Below are 19,041 nucleotides of genomic sequence, written 5' to 3' on the forward strand. Positions count from 1 at the left end.
CATTTATTCACAAAGATCTCACGTAACGTTGGAGAGGTTTTAACCCTTTTTACCATAGCAAACTCTTCTTCACTTTTACTGGAAAATATTGTGTTCAGAAGGTTTGTCAAATGTGCAGATACCCTATGCACTTATACTGTATGTTGGTTTGTTTACTGTTGAATGAGAAAACAATGTTACACATTAAACTAATCATCTGGGGACCCCCCGAAATGATTTGGGGGTTTGGGAACCACTGTTCTAACCCAGCACTATACCTCTGAATGCCTCTCCAGAGCCACCGGTCCCAATCGCCCCGCCCCAGCTGATGGCGGTCGGCGCCACCTACCTGTGGATTCAGCTCAACGCCAACTCCATCAACGGCGACGGCCCCATCATCGACAGAGAGGTGGAGTACCGCACCGTGTCGGGCACCATGTACGACCTGCAGCCCGTCGACAAGACCACACACAAGATCGGCCACCTGGACCCCGACACTGAGTACGAGATCAGCGTTTTGCTCACCAGACCCTTGGAGGGAGGCACGGGAGCACCCGGACCACCGCTGAGGGCCAGGACCAGATGTGCCGGTGAGTCTGAAGAGACATGCATTTATTATGTTACTCAGACCTCATGGGATTTCATAGGATTCTAGTGCTGGCGCTTTTACAAAGGCAAAGAATGCTTACTGTTTGAAAACTTTTTTATCTCCCTTTCCATCACAACAGTAGGTTAGTAAGGCTACAGATGGCATGTCGTTTAGGGCCATAATGATAAAAAGGCTAAACTCTAGTCAGGAGTCAGGACCTGTGATCTTTATATAAGTAGTGGTTTGTTGTTGTCGCCACAGTGGGAACAGAGACACCACAACAACTACAGTATGCTGTACGGAGGCCACATTAGAGATATTATCATTTCCCAGTCCCTGCAGTAGGAACAAAGAACTTCCAATGTGCAATTCATTAATTATTAAAAAGAATGTGGAACCAGTGATCTTTGATTACCAGGTGACTTCTGTAGTAAGTTAAAACCACTTGCTATAGGAACATATAAGCTATTTTCCAGCATAGACCAGGCATTAGAAACCTTATGTTGACTCGTGTTAAATCCCTTGTTAGTTTAACATGCTATGCGTGTGACACCGTTAACTGATATGATCTATAGTTTTGTTATAGTGCTGAAATGGGCATTGCTACATGGTTAACTCTCTAACTGCATGCTTATTAAACCTTTCAAAGGCCCAGCACCTCTGTAATTCTCCAGCAACACAGATTGATGTCATGTGTAAAGCAAAGCGGCACCTTGTGTTCGAGACACTCATATTGTTTCTTTACCTTTGCCATTATAGGCACTCCTTATATGTGTATAAACACTTTGTGAACTCCTAATGATACAAATTGCCCTTTTCACTACATTAACCATCTAAATTCCCATGCCGTGCTGCCAACTCGGAGAACAATACAAACGTAGCCTCAGCATTTTCACAGCACCTAATTTGGTGTCCTGAGAAGTGCTGATGGAAATGGGAATTTCCATGGGGGAGGGAGGAGGGGGTGCAAACCCCCCTCTGCCTTTTTTGTGTGAAGGTCGTGGGTTCGTTCATTTTTAGTCAGGGCTGATAGGGATGGATGGATACTACCTGCTCAGCCTTCAGAGCAGCGGCCGGTGCCTGCGGGGGTCCTGCCCCCCTCCCGGCCAACACGCCACCCCACTACCGCCTCCACAGTCAGGGAGATTGATGGCCGCAGCTCCTGAAGTGTGTTTGAGGAAGCAGCTCTTGATCTTGTCCGGCTCTCTCAGGCCGGTCGTTCCCGGTGACAGGCCACGGGCCTCAGCAGAGCCCCTAATTGAACGGTTAAGGCTCACGGGGCACCGTGATACATCACTGTTCGTGTGGACAGGCCCATAGATTCCTGCACTTGCCGTACAAATGCTCTAATGAAAACGCGTGGGACAGGATGATACGGCATACACCTCATGCGTATCTCTCACATCGGTCGTCGTCATTAGTCTCTTCTTGGTCACTTTGCAGATCAGAGAACAGTGCATGTATTTCTAATGACATAATGCTCTTTATATTTGCTACTTCATTCATTTGGATGCCGTTTAAAGCTAATGGGTGGTCTTGAATGGTTTATCTTTCCCACAACACCATTTCAGTGCTTTCATTCCATTGTGAGCATAAAAAAGATGTTATTTCATCTGAGGCGTTATGATTGCTTTTGTTGTTATCCGTGGTTCTCGGGAGGTCGCGGAATGACTGGGGAAACATTTTGTTTACACGTGAAATTTACAACTTGCTACCACATTTTTATTGTTGTTTGCCTTTCCTTCTGTCCAGTATTACTAGCTTAATAATTTATTTTGCTGTGCTGAACAGAATGGGGAAAAAATGATAAAGAAGCATAACTGTGGCTGGCTTGCTGTGGCTTGTCCTGGCTTGGTGTGTGTGTGTGTGTGTGTGTGTGTGTGTGTGTGTGTGTGTGTGCGTGTGCGCCACCTTGCTGTGTGTGTCACCTTGCTGAGCCCATACATGAGTGGGGTCAGTAGCATCTCAGCGGGCAACGCTGCGGTTCAGCAGTGCTATTGAGACGCCGTCTCACACAAAGAAACCATTTCCAGCTGAGTAGATGAGTTAGACTCTATATGTGAGGATGCGTTGACCAGAAATAATGTTAAATAGTATTTATTCACAAAGCATTTTGAGGTATTTGATGAATCGAATCGGTGTGGATTTGCCACCTACCGTAGGACTGTCACAAAGTGTATTGAATATACTTTTGTGTGACTGAAGACTAAAGAGCACCAATAAAACAGTTATTTCAACATTTTGCGTAGAGATATCGCTGCTCAAGAACATTAGCAACCGTGTGCTACCATGCTGCCACAGCCATGAAAGGTGAAATATTCCAAAGTATTTATAATATTTATAATATAATATTAGATGGACGATTCGGCAATCTATGCTATTCTCAAGTGGTTGAACACTGACTAAATCTGTAGCCGCCCGCTCCCCGAGAGACATTCTCTGTAGATTAAGGTCAGCTTCATCCTGAACACCTGGGATCATACTTAAACTCGAAAGAAGAATCTGGCTGCCTTTGATCAACACTAGAGACAATTTCAGTCTACAGCCTGGATTTTGAAGAAAGACCAGGTCTGGTCCACCTTCATGCTCTGGACTGGCCCTATCCATCCCATCCTGCATTACAAACAGCAGGACATGACGTCAGCTCCATGCCTAGCCATGGTTCATGACGCTCGTATTTCATACAAGAGTCATGGCGCAACTGCAGCCTGTTTTACGCGATCGCTACATTTACAGTCCAAACGTATAAACATTCCGATTTCAAATATAAAGTACTCACAATTTGTCCCACGGGTGTTAGACATTTCTGTGTTTTGCCCGGTTTTTCCTTGTTTTTCCTTCTACTCAGTGCTAATCGCTGGTGCGGCAAACACCCGTGGGACAAATTGTGAGTACTTTATATTTGAAAACGGAATTTTTATATACACGTTTGGACTGTAAATGTAGCGATCGCGTAAAACAGGCTGCAGTTGCGTCATGACTGTCATGATAATCATCATGACAGTCATGTTTCAGGGATACTCCATGATAATCATCATGACAGTCATGTTCCAGGGATACTCCATGCCCAAACACCTTCTCAGCGCTGTGGTGCCTCTGCCCGCACCGCAGCGGCACCATCTAGAAGTTGCCTCCATCTGTGTTGCTCCAACACCACCGGGGAGTATAGGATCATCTGTTTGTTTTAGTTTTCCGTTCTACGGCACAGAGTGCTATTAAACACAGGGGAACTGGCGGTAATCAGGGAGCAGCCCTCGCTTAAACACTCGTTTAACAGAACGTGATGAGCGAGGGAGGAGCCGGGCAATTAGGCTCATCCACACCAAGGTTGAGCCCCCTTGATTTTAATTGCACAAGAGCGAGCCGCTTTTTGATGTCAGGGAAGGAGGTCAGTGTCTATAAGTCGGAAAGAGTAGTGATGAGTACTGAATCGTAGTTTAATAATATTATTAACCACTTAAGCCAGACATGTCCAGCCGGGGGCCCAGTCGTGTCTTTCATATGGCTTCCTTGCTGAGAAGTATTATTTATGGTCTGCCAATATCTCTCTCTACGTGTTTCTCAGACGAGAACTCCATCAGTGTCTCTGGTCCTCTTGATTCTCCATCAGTGTTGGGCATCGTTACTTTTGTAAGTAATGTCGTTAGATTACTGGATTAGTGCCCATAAAACTAATCTGGAGTTAAATTACAAATTAACTTCTGAGAAAAGTAATTTAATAGATTATTTTCCATTATTTTCCGTTACCCAACAATTAAAACCCATTTTTGAATGCTTGCACAAGATGGTTACATTGTATTACTGCCTACCGTTATTGCGCCGCATTACCACGGCCCATATTAAGTACGGTCCAGGGTTTATAATCTTTAATCCATGTTTTGATCCGATCGTATCGTTAGCCACCGTTCGTTAGCGCAACAGTTGAAGTGGGACAGTGGCCACGACTATTTTGAAGATGAGCTCGCATCCACTTCCATTCTAATCCCTGCGTTCAAAGCTCTGTATCTCAGAAACGACATTGAGGGGCCGTTTCTGGGGAAGACAAGCGTTTTCAACAGCCTGCCCTGTAGCAGGCGCTGTGGTACTCGCGGTCGGATTTTCCCACCACTGACTGAGAGAACACCAACCGGTCATGACACCACACACAGCTCTTTGTCATTGTAACATGCCATTACGGATATTTGGCTCTTCAAAGTAAGTGTTGCGCACGATAAAACCTTGGCAATACGCTATTAATTAATGGCGGCGGGAATTGTGTTTTAATTAACCTATGGTTAAAAACAAGAATGATATACACTATAGCCTACAGACGATATACATTATCCCCTTTACAGCTCTCTCTTTATTAACGAATATAATTCGTCACAAAGGCCCGCCTATACAAGTATAGGACTGGACAGAAAATCAAGAGTGCACACAATAGGCCAGACAATTTGCCATACTAATGAGGCTGTTCCTTGGCGGCCATCCTTGCAGGCAGTGACAGTAACAGAATGAGAATCCTGTAACCTGTTCATTTTGGGGGGGCATCAATAACAGCCTGTTGTTGATGATGAATGATACTAGCGTGAAACTTAAACAATGAATTTACTAGTACTCACCTAATGACAGCGCCACGGAGGATCTACCATGTTTAACGTAATTCCAGTGCTTAGCCTACATTGTTTTAAGTCAAATACGCATGGTTTTTATATATGAACTTTGGCTAAAAGCATGTTGTGTTTATTATTATCCACCACGGCACTTTTTGTCATGGCAGCTGGCTACAACCGAAACAGACTTCCTCTTCCTCTTCAAAATAAAACCACTAGTGAATTTACAGGATGTTGTAGACGCAGGATGTATAGTATACACATTAGTGGAGAAGAGGAGGAGAAATAGACTCCGGGCAGTCGGGACTTTATTATTTTAAAATCTTGCCAACAAAATGAACAGGGACACATTATAGTAAGGGGATTACTTTTTTGGAAAAGTAACTAACTACTGAATTGCAAAACTAACTCGTTGTTTATTTCGTTCCATACATCTGGCCAGCTTGATTGCACTTTATACTATGAATAATCAAGGCAATCAATCTTGTGGTGTTGCTCTCACTCTGAAAGTTTTCACTATAATTGTTTCTTCTTTCGAAACTAGCAGAAACTACCCACTGAGCAATAGTCGGCTATTAGAGGTCCATCTAAAACCGGGGTATAACTGCAAAAGTGAAGGGTTTTTTTGCTATCTTAACTTAGACATTGATTAGCTATCTATATTTTAGCCGTTTTATTTACGTCAATATGTAGACGTCTATAGCTGTTGAAACGAAAGCTAAGCCTAGACAGCAAAAAAACCTTCATTTTTAGACCATAGGCCATACGTATTTTAGATAGATTTTAGAACAGAAAAATGTTCAGTGGGTAGCATATAGAGCTTGCAGATCCGATATTTTTTAATAACCAAAGTATAAAATAAGGCTTATGCATGTTTTAACTTAATGACCTATTTTGACTTGACAAAATATTGACATAATAAGTGCTGACCCCACCTGCTGGCCCTATTGACATTGTTTTATTCCCACCTTCATCAATTCCTGAGAAAGAAGAATTGCTCAGTGAAGGTCTCCTATCTTATGACAGACACGCCTAAAACACTATTCACTCTTTTTTATTCTTTGCCAGGGCTGAGATTGAGCACCTCTGTCTGCCCTAAAAAGAAAGGAAAATTGTTTGCTGGGCCTGACACGGCTTCTAATTAAAGTCATTGTTGCCTTGAGGTATGAATAGAAAGCCACTTCACCTCACCATCTGAGATAACAGTGGTCTGGGGCCAACAATTGTTAGCAGCCATGTGATCTATAGGGTTTATATTGTCTGTGGCAAGGTGAATGAGGGGCCTTCGTTTGAGGCACATTGAATTTGTGTTCTTTTGTCAGCCATAGAAAAAAGGACAGATTGAGTTTGTGTTGCTGGGGGAAGGTTATTGGCGTGCCACAATAAAAAGCTGTCTCATGGCGAATTGTGTTCCTCCCAAGGACGTGTCTTCAAACGGCGTGCGACACAGAAAGAATAGGTTGAGGGACATGCTGCATTTATGGCCGTTTCATTATTATTATTTCTTCGCCATTCCATCTCTCCTTCTATCTATTCTCCAAAACACCATGGAATTGAAGCCCTAGGAACAGATGTGCGCAAAATAATACTCTGGTGGAACAACAGCTGCCCCCCTGGCCCAATGAGAGGCCTCCTACACAGCCACCAGGAGGTCGGGCGGCTGTTTGCGGAACCGTATGATTCCCGGTTCAATCCCCGGCTCTTCCTGCATGGCTTCGTGCCGAGGTGTCCTTGAGCATTATTCTGAACCCCCGAAAGCCCAATTTATGCGCTTTATATGTTTGCGATGGTGTTACCAGATCTATAAGCTTCTGCAATGCGTTGTGGAGCATATAGGCCGGCTAAATCTGGTGTATGCAGTACATCCAGTATATATCCACTTGACTACATCATCATGGCAAAGAAGTACTGTATACACCGGGCTTGACTGCTCTCAATGGTGGTGGTACCTTGCAATGCTTGCATGGTTTGTTCTGCTGTCGGTGTGTGAATTCAGCAATATTACTGAAGGATGAACGTTATCGTCATTAATGGCACGCCTACGTTGCTGCAGGAACAAGCCGAGTTTCTTGGTACTACGACCTTAACTTAGCTAGTTGCCACTGCCTGCGGAGACGCCCGGCACGCACGCACGCGCGTGCGTGCGTGTATGTCTATCTGTCTCTATGTCCGAGTATGACCTATCTTTGACCCCGAGGACACCTTTGACCCCCTATTGACTGTTACGCTAACAAACGGCAGCTAACTATATGATTCGGATCAAAACATGGATTAAAGAATGTGAACCCTGGAAAACGTAGGCTACGGTTCTGGCAGGCTAGACGATTAATTTAATCCTACGGTTACTGTGGTTCTGGCAGGCTTCGTGTTAAGTCAACAACTGTGCTTGGCTCCAGGGCACCACACACACTATAACACAGTTTTATAACAAACAGTCACTATGTTCTATAACACACATTAACCATAACAATAAAAGTATAGTTCCACCACTTTTATTTATTTATTTAACCTTTATTTAACCAGTAAAAACCACATTGAGACTGAAGTCTCTTTTCAGTTCGCACAGGTGCAATTTTTTAAATGTTTTGATTAGGTGTGTGGTGATGCTCGTGTGAAGCACAGGTAGAGAGCTATTTCTATAGAAATGCAGACCATTTATGAACAACACCAAAAACTCTTGTCAGACAGTGTCTCTTCAGCACTTCTCCAGCAGGAAGCCTGCTGTGTGCTGTGTTTGTTACACTGTCGCCTGAATGCCCCAGAGGACGTCAGCCAGCCAGCGCTGCTTAAGACATGCCGTGGTGACAAGTGCGTTCCTCTTTCTCCCCGTATTTTTTATTTGAACAGAAATGCCTTTCAAGGTCTTTAAGTGTTGCCATTCTCAGTGATTAATTATTCATGGTCTATCTGTGGTAATTTTTGTCACAGATTTCAACTAAGCCTTTTGCTGAATTATGGATGGCCTGCCCCACACCCTTAAAGCCCCCCCACCCCGCCTGTCATCCAAGGAAGCACTCATTTCAGACTGCTTGTATAAATCCGAACTGAAGACGAATACGAAGGACCGAGTATACAGTCTCCACAGCCCCTCAACCCGGCCCAACACCCACGCCTCCCCACATCGACAGGACAGGGATATTTCAGTTGTGTCTTGCGACGTGGTCGGCTGCTCATTCCGCGGCCTCTGCCCAGCGCTCTCCCTCACCGCCAGGCCTCTCTCTCCACACCCATCTCGTCGTCCCCCAGCCCATCGTGGCACCCTCATTAATCACAGGACCCATAAAGAAAGACTTGATAGAGTGAGGGGAGACCACAGCCGTTCAATAAATCCCTCTGATTACCCATGCCTCCAAGGTGTGGAGTGCGTGCATGTGGACGCTGGCGATGGATGGCTGGGTGTAGGCGTGGGCGGTTCTGTGTGTGTGTGTGTGTGTGTGTGTGTGTGTGTGTGTGTGTGTGCGCGCGTGCGTGCGTGCGTGCGGACATTGATGTGTGTGTGTATACATCTGTGTTTATATACTGTAGGGTAAAACTGGAACATGTACTGTAGTTCCATTTACAGCATCTTAAAATGCCATCAATTACCGCTTGTGTACACGACACATGTCAACCCCAAGGACTCGAACCCTCTTGATTGTACTTGTTGCCTGGATGAAATGCCTAATGCACTCTCCACCTCAACCCCCCCCCCCCCCCCCCTTCAACTGGCCCGCCCATGCACACACGCATGTATGCAGACTACGCATGCATGCACACACGCAAGCACACACATATTTTAGGAATACAATGTTTGCGTTTTTAACTCTAACGTGAAAGTGATCTACAAGATGACAACATTGGTTCTTTTTGGTGCGTGACAGCGGTGCGCAACTATCTATAAACCAGGCAGAACTCTAAACCCAACCCCTAAACCTCTAAACGTCTAATCTTAACTCTAACCCCAGCCTAAATCCTTATAGCTAATTGTAATTCTAACTCTAAACATATTCTTTCAAACCATAAAACAAGCATTTGTTTCCATTTCTCAAATTCTACTCTGCTATACTTGTGGGGACTTTTTTTCCCTTCCCCCCCACACAAGTATAGTAATAGTATAGTAAACAAGTATCAACAAACACACACCACATGCACACAAGCCCACCACATGCTCTCTCTGGCTTCTCTCTCTTCAACCGCGTGCCCCTCCCTCCGCCCTCCTTATCTCCAGAGAGTAGCACTCTAGGAGGCCAACAGAGCTTTGATTGTCGGTTATCAAAAGCTATCATTACGGCACGCCTCGGCGTGCGATATGAAAATGATTTCCAGAAGTGTGGAAGCCCATGTCATTACCTCAATGGCCCCACTGCTATCAACCAAATGTGATAGAGAGAGGCAAACAAAATGGGCTTCCCTCCCAGCCCTGCTCTCAGCTTCATTTATACTCAGCTGCACAGCGGTATCGCACAGCAACATTAGGTGATCTACAAGCTCATAACGCATCTCAGAACGAGGCATTGTGAGCTTGCAGATCATCCTTTTTCACTGCAAGACACCTCTTCTCTATGCATAACTCAAGCTTCAGCCTCAGCCTCCCTGCAAGTATGAAAAAATCAAAAGAACAAATGAACAAATGAAAAAAACAAAACGAAAAACACACTGCGCAATAGAGAGATACTTTCAGTGACAGCGATATCAGGCCCGACTACCTGAGAATGGAACACTTTAACATAAAAACAGCCCCATCTAATCTGGGCTGCTGTCAGGTTGTTTACAGTGCTGACTGGCGGGGAAAGTGAGACGAGGCGAGTACTGTCTGTGAAGATGGGCCGCCATTCGCAGTTCCCCAGCCCAGACCCTCTGACAGGCTCTGTTAAAGGCATTGTTCTCTTTCTACTGTAGCTCAATCTCTTCAACACCTCCCTACTAGCATTTCACCCCCCCCCCCTCCCCTTGAGTGTTGTTTTCAGCCTGATTACATGCTGTTGGCACTGATGAACGACAGCCAGTTGACAGGGTTTCTAATTATTGAGGAAGTAGTCCCTCCCTCCCGAAGCCGCCATGTAGGCTGAGTGGGGGAATGGGATACGTGGAAAAGAATGTGACTGAGAACCAGCCATGTTTTTTCCTGCTCCACTATTTTACCTCAAAATCGAGTTCTCTAAATCAAGTTCTCTATTGTGACCGTGTGACGATTTTCGCCGCATGTCACACGATGAATTACACAGGGCTTAAGTGGTTAATTAACGAGGATGTGAGATAGATCACAACAAAAGCACGACGCACAGCACGACGCACGCGGTATGGCGTGGCAAGCTTGGAGTAGATCAGATCTGAAGAATGTTGCAGCTTGGTGAGATGCTCAGCCCTTTGACACAGACATAAAGAACGCACACGTGTCACCTCGGCAGCCACACACACAAATAGTACCCTGCAATGGAAAACACACACACGCACACACCAGGCACACACACTTGTCTCCCAGTAAAGTGGCTCTGCTCTGGACATGCCCAATTTGTCTCCTTTCATCCAGGACTAATGTCTTTCTCTACCCGAGGGCTGAGTGCACCAATTCTCCCTCTTGGACAGCGAGGCTGAAGCACAGGGTTATTTGTCCCTCTCTCCAACGTGTTTTGTGCTAATCACATTATCAATGTGGATTGCAGAAGGTTGAATGTGTGTGTGTGTGTGTGTGTGTGCGTGTGTGTGTGTGTGTGTGTGTGTGTGTGTTTGGGGGAAGGGGGGGTGGGGGGGGACTTTGGACATCTGAATTAACAAGGGGAGATAATGTGCTGATAATTTCAAAAACATTATTTAAATGTCAAGCTGTAATGATAAAAACCCACTAATAGTTCTATGTAAATGTCAAACTCAAATTATTCAATTACACTTGCAGAGAGCGCGGGAGCAGGTGATAATGTGAATGGAATACCAATCTAGCTCTCGCTGGAAGCCCGGCCGGTCCGTGTGCCCTGGCATAAGATAGAGCTCAGTCATTTGCTGCTTCAAGGGAAGCTTTCATAATCATTATTATAACTCCATTCCACTAGAGCTATCTGCCAAACGGAGGGTTTGGGGTATTGGACTCATATTTCCCAGTACTTTCACCCCGGTCGGTGTAGACTTTGGCGTTTGATAGCTTGTGAGCGGTGTAAAAAATGGTATGGATTTGCAGCAGATAGCCTTGTTGTGATTTGTGCCCGCGCTTATGATACAGTCAATAAAACTAACCTTGCGCTCGCAGTGGGCTGGGCGTAATAGGCCCACCTCATCAGCTGTCACTCACAGGCCTGTGGGTCCTATTTAAATTTCCGCGTGCATCGCTACACACACACACACACACACACACACACACACACACACACACGTACGTGCGCCTGCCCCCCGCCACATGTGAAAGGATTTATAGGAGATATTGCCCCCTCAGTGCAGCCCGTTCGTTTCACATTAAGTGGAGAGGACTGTGTGTGTGTGCCTACATGCGTGTGTGGGCGCGGTGTGTGCGTGTGCGTGTGTATGTGTGTGTGCACATGTGCGTGTGTGTGTATATGGTGTGTATTTCGTCCTTTTCTCTTGGAGGTCAACCTTGACCCCCTCTGCCAGGCGGTGGAACGCGTGAAGGGAAGGCACCTTGCTGTTGATGCAAAGCGATGATGTCATCCTGAGTCACGGCGGTCGATCGGGGCGTCCGACCGTCCACCACAGATTCCTCTCGCCGTTTCTAGTGCCTCTCCCTCGGTTGTGGAAAGAGTACTCTGATGATTTACCACGGTACCACAAGTATAGCAATACCGCAGTATTCACAATGTTGACTTGAGTAAAAGTACAAAGGTATATTGGCATCAAAATATGAGGACCAAAATGAATAGTACTCATGTTCAAAGTTTGTCCGAATCTTTCAAAATTTCAAAAGCCGGGGCGCCTGATGGAGGGGAAAGGAACTGGTTGGAATAACGTGTTCCTTCCACGCGCTACGTCCAACCAGGGAAACTCCCCCCTGTCAGGTGGAGGGTGTGTAGAGCCCAGGATCACATTAGATAATTGACACAAGTACTATACTTTTTACTTTCTTCAGTATTTCCAATTTTCAATACTTTTGCTTCCATTACATCTCAGAGGCAAATATTATACTTTTTACTCTTATAATTTGACAGCTTTAGTCTCACAAAACAATGAACATACATTAACCACTTAAGCCCTATATATACTTTAGCCATTTGAAAATAGCCGATCCACAATGTGCCATTGTGAGATCTGCTATTTTAAAATTGATTGATTGATTGATTGAAACCTTTATTTATTCTCGAAAGAGCAATTGAGGTTCTCCCTCATTTTGGTTCTCCTTAAACTATATTTTGATGCTAATATTGTTGTACTTTTACTCAAGTCAAACTCAAATGTTGATATACCGGTCTTTTATGTTGTGTGGTATTGATACTTTTACTAAATAAAAAAGTGAATACTTCCATCACTGACCTGCACTGGGTACGGTACAGGATGGCGGTGGATCGGGCGTCCGACCTCCGCCACAGACTCTTTTAGTGTCTCTCTCCCTCCCTCCCTTACAGACAGCTGGTGTTCCCACCGTAGGGGAGCCAGTGGGGAACGCAGACAATTAGCCTTTTCTCAATTAAGCTCGAGGGAGAGAATGTGGAATTGTCATGAGGGCTGTTTACCAAATGGCCACTTCTCTTTTAGTGTCCGTAATGTCTAGCGCTTCTTTATGCTCATAGGCCTGACGATGTTTGTTCAAGTGTGACATCGTCACTGTCGGGCAGAAAGCTTGCGTGCATATTTCATAATAATAATAATAATAATATACGATTTATATAGAGCTTTTCTAGGTATCCAAAGTCGCTTTACAGAACAGAAGTAAAAACTATTTTATTAGAAAAACTACAGTAGTTAAAAGGTTCAAATTAATCCATTTATTCGTTTCGTCAGAAATGAATGACCTATTTTATACTATGATATATTAAAGCAATAAGCCACGAGAGGTCTCAGGTTACCGGGTATTTTACAATGGCTGGGGGCGTAGGCAGACCCGAGGCGCAGCTCTCAGCCATTGTAAAATACCCGGTAAGCTGGGGCCTCGAGTGACTTATTGCTTTTCTAAAACGGTTACAAACATAGCAATATTAACCTAATGAAACTATTAAATTCACAAAAGTAGCTACGTTTTGCGCCACCAGAGCGAGCCACATCACTTCCTTGTTTTGCTGCAAGTAGGCTATGTGATGGGAGAATAGCGCTTGATGTCTTTACGGTGCCGCCTGGAGCCAAACATTCACAGTCATATGAGCCGGGCGGCGCTTAGACGCCCGCACGGCATGGGTTTGCAAGGCAATCAAGTGCTCCCCTTCCCCAGTACAGCTACAGAGATGCAGAATCAGCTGCGAATGATATAAAGTGATTGAAGGTGTGGGTTATCTGTGAAATTTACACCGGTCACGTGACGGTAACCAGCCAAGTATTGGGACTACCCGTTTTAGAAAAGATCATATACAGTTCCTTGTATATGATCTTATAGCAATTGCAATTAGGTTATCTGGTTATGGTTTCTGTATATTTGCTTTGCCCTTTACTTATGTTTTCTCTTTGGTTCCAATAGGACTTGGGGAGCAGAGCATGATGATGATGATGATTATGATGATCAGCCAAATTGGCGGGCACTTGTGCCCGGGTGCCAACGCCCTTTAAAAGTGCCCCCAGTCCTATCCCACTTCTGTTCTGTTCATTTCACCCTCCATGCTCCTTATTCAACATTGCTGTTAATACATGCAACACTTCACGGACACACACACACACACACACACACACGCGCACACACACACACACACACACACACACACACACACACACACACACACACACACACACACACACACACACACACACACACACACACACACACACACACACACACACACACACACAGACTGCTCCAAAGTGGCCAAACTGTGTCTCCCCTGCACCTTTTGTTGTGTTCCTTGGCACCCCTAGGTCAGGATCATAACACAGTGTTCGGCAAAATCAGGGGGAATAGGTGACCTGCAAGCTCACACTGTATCATGATGTGATGCATTGTGAACTTTTTAGATCTGCTATTTATCTATTATCAAACATTTTAAACATTTTGGATATTTTTGATTATAATTACTTGGAGAATAGGGACATCAGGTTGAAGCTGGTTAAGTGTGTCTGTGGCTTTTATGAATATTTAACCAATGAAACATATTAACACCCCGAACGCCCAGGGTTATTTAATCCATTAAATCAGAGTGTCCAGCGATTTATAGCAGCAGAGCACATTTAGCGACGGACCGGATGCTATCCCGGATGTGGCTGAATTAGCTTGATGTAGCCAAAACACTCTCGATGCGATCGACAACAACGGGAGGTATGATTAATTCTAACGAGACTAGTGACGGGACCGCGATGGGCCGTCTAACACATCATCTTTAGATAATCAAATTAGAATTGGACGGAATGATTTAGATCAAGAGTTATTCACGCTATAAGATTTTCGGTCTCGTCGGCTAAAATGGGGGGGAACATTTTCGATGACGTCCCACCGGAAAATAACATTGAATGTTGGACAGCCTGTGGAGCGATGCGATCGGTTTTGATATCAATAATCTCCGTCCTTTTTATCAATCTCCGTCCTGTGCGCTGGGCGTTACTAATTGATTGAACGGAGAACTCCGTCCTTGCCACTCATGGTGTTAAGAGCAGCTGGTGATTAAATACAGTAATAACTACACTGGATCCATTGGGACGCAGGTTATTTTCTTTGCCCATTCCCTGAAAAGTAATAGTTTTGCACATACAAGGTTTACTACCGACAGCGATGGTGTGCTTTAGTTTCCATATGTCAGCACATCACAAAAAAATAAAACCACAGTATATTGCTGTCGTAATTCACATCTGACTAGATCATTGGCTCGCCTCATTTAATTCTTTCCCCCTTCCATCTTTATATGGTATGGACTATTTCTCTCAACAATTACATTTTCCACTAGAGAAACGCGCGTACTTCTCAGCGTCTCCCACATTGGCTGTGGCCAGAAAATACGGGTGGACATTATCTACATTATCTCTCTCTGCGTTCTGCAGAGACGAGTGTGACATTCCCCTTGAACGCCCCAGAAATGAGACTTCCTCCTCCCAGCCGCTTGTGCGCGTCTGCTGGAAATTCACAGTTTGGTGCATTTGTCACTTTGAGAGCATCTGGTTTAATTTGATTTCTGTGCCTGGCCACCCTACAATTCTATGTGCTTTTAGTGTAACCATTGCTTACTGAGTGCGGCCAAAAGATAGTTCCGCAAATAATGGGGTTTAGGCTTCTATTTTCTGGATGGCTTTCCCAAAGCGAGTGACTTGAAGAGGTCTAGTATTTTCCCTCCATCTTCCTCCCCCTGTTTTAGTGTTGTGTTTTTAGTGGGGCTGCTGACAGAGTTGTTTAAATGGAGAAGCCTTTTTGTGTGAATCGTTCAATCAGTCAGGATAGCTTGCTGGCTAGAGTGCCTTTATTCCTTTTGTCATTGTCTGAGAATCCAGACACAGCAGTCCACGGAGATAAAGATGCTGTCTGTAACTTTCTTTAGTGAATAACACATTTTGTACAATCTCTATGGTTTGACTATGTTAATAATACATTATAATTAACACAGCGATGGTTGTAGTTGGTCTACCTGCTCTTCTGTTGAGAAATGCATGCCTGAGGTCGGTTAGGAACAGTACTGGTTGACCAAGAGATATTGCATGAGACTCAAAATGCTATATGTCCTAAATGGGCTTTCGGTATTAGATTGTGGCTCTCCTGTGGGATGACGGTGCCATGCCATTGGTCCAACAGCACGTATTATAACTAAGCCTTACATTAACCCTAACCTAACCTCACACTAAGCCAACATTTTTCGGACTATTGAGTTATCAAAATAATGATAACTAATTGGCAGCCTCGAGGTGTACACGGGTTTGAATCCTGTGTATAGGACATGAACATTACAGATGAATTACTCTTTAGTTAAGCGAACAATCCAAATTCTTCTAACGGTATAAAGATTGTGCATTATGTTTGAGAAACCCCAACAATGAAAACCAACTTCTACTTTTTGTCTAGTAGAATTACACTAGTCTCTGAACTTTCAGAAATGGCACTCACATTTCAAGGCTGTTGTGTTATTTGTGTGTGTGTGTGTGTGTGTGTGTGTGTGTGTGTGTGTGTGTGTGTGTGTGTGTGTGTGTGTGTGTGTGTGTGTGTGTGTGTGTGTGTGTGTGTGTGCACGTGCGTGCCGGTGCGTGTGTGCGTGCGTGTTATTTCTAAGTAGTACGTTGGCTCAAGGAAAATTGCAGACATTTTTTTAAATCATTGTTATTGACTGAAAGATGAAGGCTGTCTAAACTACTTGTACAAGGATTTATTTTCATTGCATCTGCTTTTTTAGTTCCTCAAGTTAGACCCACTGTATTCATACTGGTACTTTTAAATCTGCAATTGGAAACTAATTTTAATAAATAATACATTATTTTAACCAATCTGTATGGTAGAGTATGTTAAAACAAAGTGTAACTTGCATATCTGCAGTGGTTCAAGGTGGTCTCACTGCTCAAATTTAACAAATGTATACCCTAATGCAGAGATGGAAAGTACTACTGTACTTAAATACAATTTAGAGGTCTTTGTACTTTACTTGAGAATTTCCAATTTCCAATACTTAATTAACCCTGCAAGACCCGGATATATTTCTACTTGCAAAAAATAAATTTCAACCTTACTACTACTTGTACTACTAGGACTTTGTAGAGATAATTATGTTAATAAATAATAATAATAAATCGCAAGTCTAAACAATGAACATCAATGATGATGTTTAGATGAAAAAAGAACAGAAAAAATATATATTAATTAAGTAATTATAATTAAAATGTAAATGTTGCAATAGTACAACCGTGGGTCTAAAGCCAAATATTTTACCTTTACTCCACTACATTTACCAGTATTTGAAAACTTTTGTATTTTTTCCACCACTACCCTAAGGCCAGGTATGACCAGCCAAGCTGGCTGTAGTACTGTCTGAAGCTCATTATGTGCAACATCTCCCATGCCAAAGTGGCCAGACTGCATTACCAGCCAAGGTGCCTGGACTGGCCATTGATTGATAGTTATGAACCAAATGGACCCTTATACAGGTCTGTAACTCAGAGTCTGTGGCCTAACGCATATACAGCACTGGTGGTCCTTGAAATGAAAACTTTGCCGCAGATGTCCGAGACATCCACTGGCCTCCTGCACACGTGTTCGGATCTCGGGTTATTTAGACATAAAACATAAACACAAATTTCTCCCTTTTAGTCAGTCACTCTGGGAAATTTCACCCCACATTTCAAGGCAGCACTGTTATTTATTTATTTATTTTTATTTTTTAAGCAGTCCAAAAACAAGAAATGATATTTGCATTCGTTTCCGACATTCTGTGCGTGGTTCAATGACTGTGCTTTGTTGTGGCTGTCCTGCTGTCCAGCTCATAACAGTACTAGCTGTTGTCGCTTCGAGGCCGCGGTGGTAAAGCTTGCTCGCTGTGGTGCGGAAATCAGCCATTTCGCCGTGCATGTGGCATAGCTTAGGAGGCAGGCAATCAGACTACACTCTCATTGGCTTAGGCAGCGTGTGTGGCAGCTAATCAGGCTACGCCGTCAGTATGACTAGGTGGTGACAATGTCATCAACATTTCATGAGCTTTCATCAGGTTTCACCTGACAATCATTATTGACTAATTTTACAAGGATTTATTTTTGAGTTATTTTACAAGGATTTATTTTTGAGTAGAGTCTAGACTTCACAAGGATGTATATCCATGTATTTGCTTTCTTAGTTCCTTAAATTGGATCTAGTCACACAAGTACTTTTAAACCTGGACCTTATTGTAATGAATATAACAATCACACCCGTGTGAAGTGAGGGGCGCTCTTGTCATCGTACGTAAAACAGACACTATGCTCAGACACTATGACGTAAGATTCTCCATTCATTGTCTTTGGGGATTTAATGTTTGTGTAAGACAAAAATAGACACTAAGCTGATTTGCTCAGACACTATGACGTAAAACCACACTAACTAGTAGTAGAATAGCATGCAGTGGTTAATGGAGGTGGTCTGCCTGAGACATGTACGGTAGATCGGCTATTTTCACAATATTTTTCCGTGGAACCGAGTCAAATAAAATTCCTCAACACATACTGACAGTGCTTATCAGGGTGGCGGGTCGGGACCCCCTGTTCAAATATGATTATTTTGCGGCCTCAAAAGGTTGAGAACCACTGGGTTAGGTATGAACAGTATGGACGTTCATACTGTATGCACACGTCTCCCCTGGACAAGCGGTATAGCCAGACTGAGCGGTAGATGTTTGGGTTCTCACGCGGGAGAAGGGGGTGCAACTTAAAGATTGCAGCTTTAACGCATGGAATTGAATCAGCGGCTTCCTGCTAATGGCAGTGGGGGAGAAGGTGAAGGCGCGTCTGGGCTCTCTGTCGAGGCCCTCGGAGCATACTGTACATCACAGAGCGTGGCGCCATCTGTCTTCAGTGGGGTACGGCGGCTTCACCCCCCACACCCACACCGCCCGCGTGCCCCGTGTCTCCTTTGGGCCCTCCTAACACGGTTTCATCGGCTCTATTAAAGCACAGGAGAGATCACATCCGTCATTCCTCCTTGTGAAATATCACACGGTATTCCGTCTTTCATTCAACAAGCAAGGCAGCCTCTCTTTCTTCCTTTTCTCTCCTCGGCTCGGCTTCTCTGTGTCTCTCTCTCCTTTCTCATCGTCTCGCTTGTTGGGGCTTGTGTTCGTGTCATGTGTCGTGACCCAATTTCCCCGCGAAAGCCACTGAATTTCTCCT

General features: G+C 44.2%; 1 protein-coding gene across 2 annotated transcripts in view; it reads left to right on the plus strand.

Annotated features, from left to right (window-relative positions):
- The window catches only part of LOC308325887 (receptor-type tyrosine-protein phosphatase mu), a 219,407-nt gene that overhangs the window by 80,915 nt on the left and 119,451 nt on the right, over positions 1-19,041 (plus strand). For both annotated transcript variants that reach the window (XM_080778633.1, XM_080778634.1), the window contains exon 8: positions 276-569. In XM_080778633.1, coding sequence (XP_080634759.1) covers positions 276-569 — 294 coding nt within the window. The remainder of the gene's footprint in view (positions 1-275; positions 570-19,041) is intronic.

The sequence above is a fragment of the Protomyctophum bolini genome (genome assembly GCF_963924005.1).
Source record: "Protomyctophum bolini genome assembly, chromosome: 12".
Taxonomy (NCBI): domain Eukaryota; kingdom Metazoa; phylum Chordata; class Actinopteri; order Myctophiformes; family Myctophidae; genus Protomyctophum; species Protomyctophum bolini.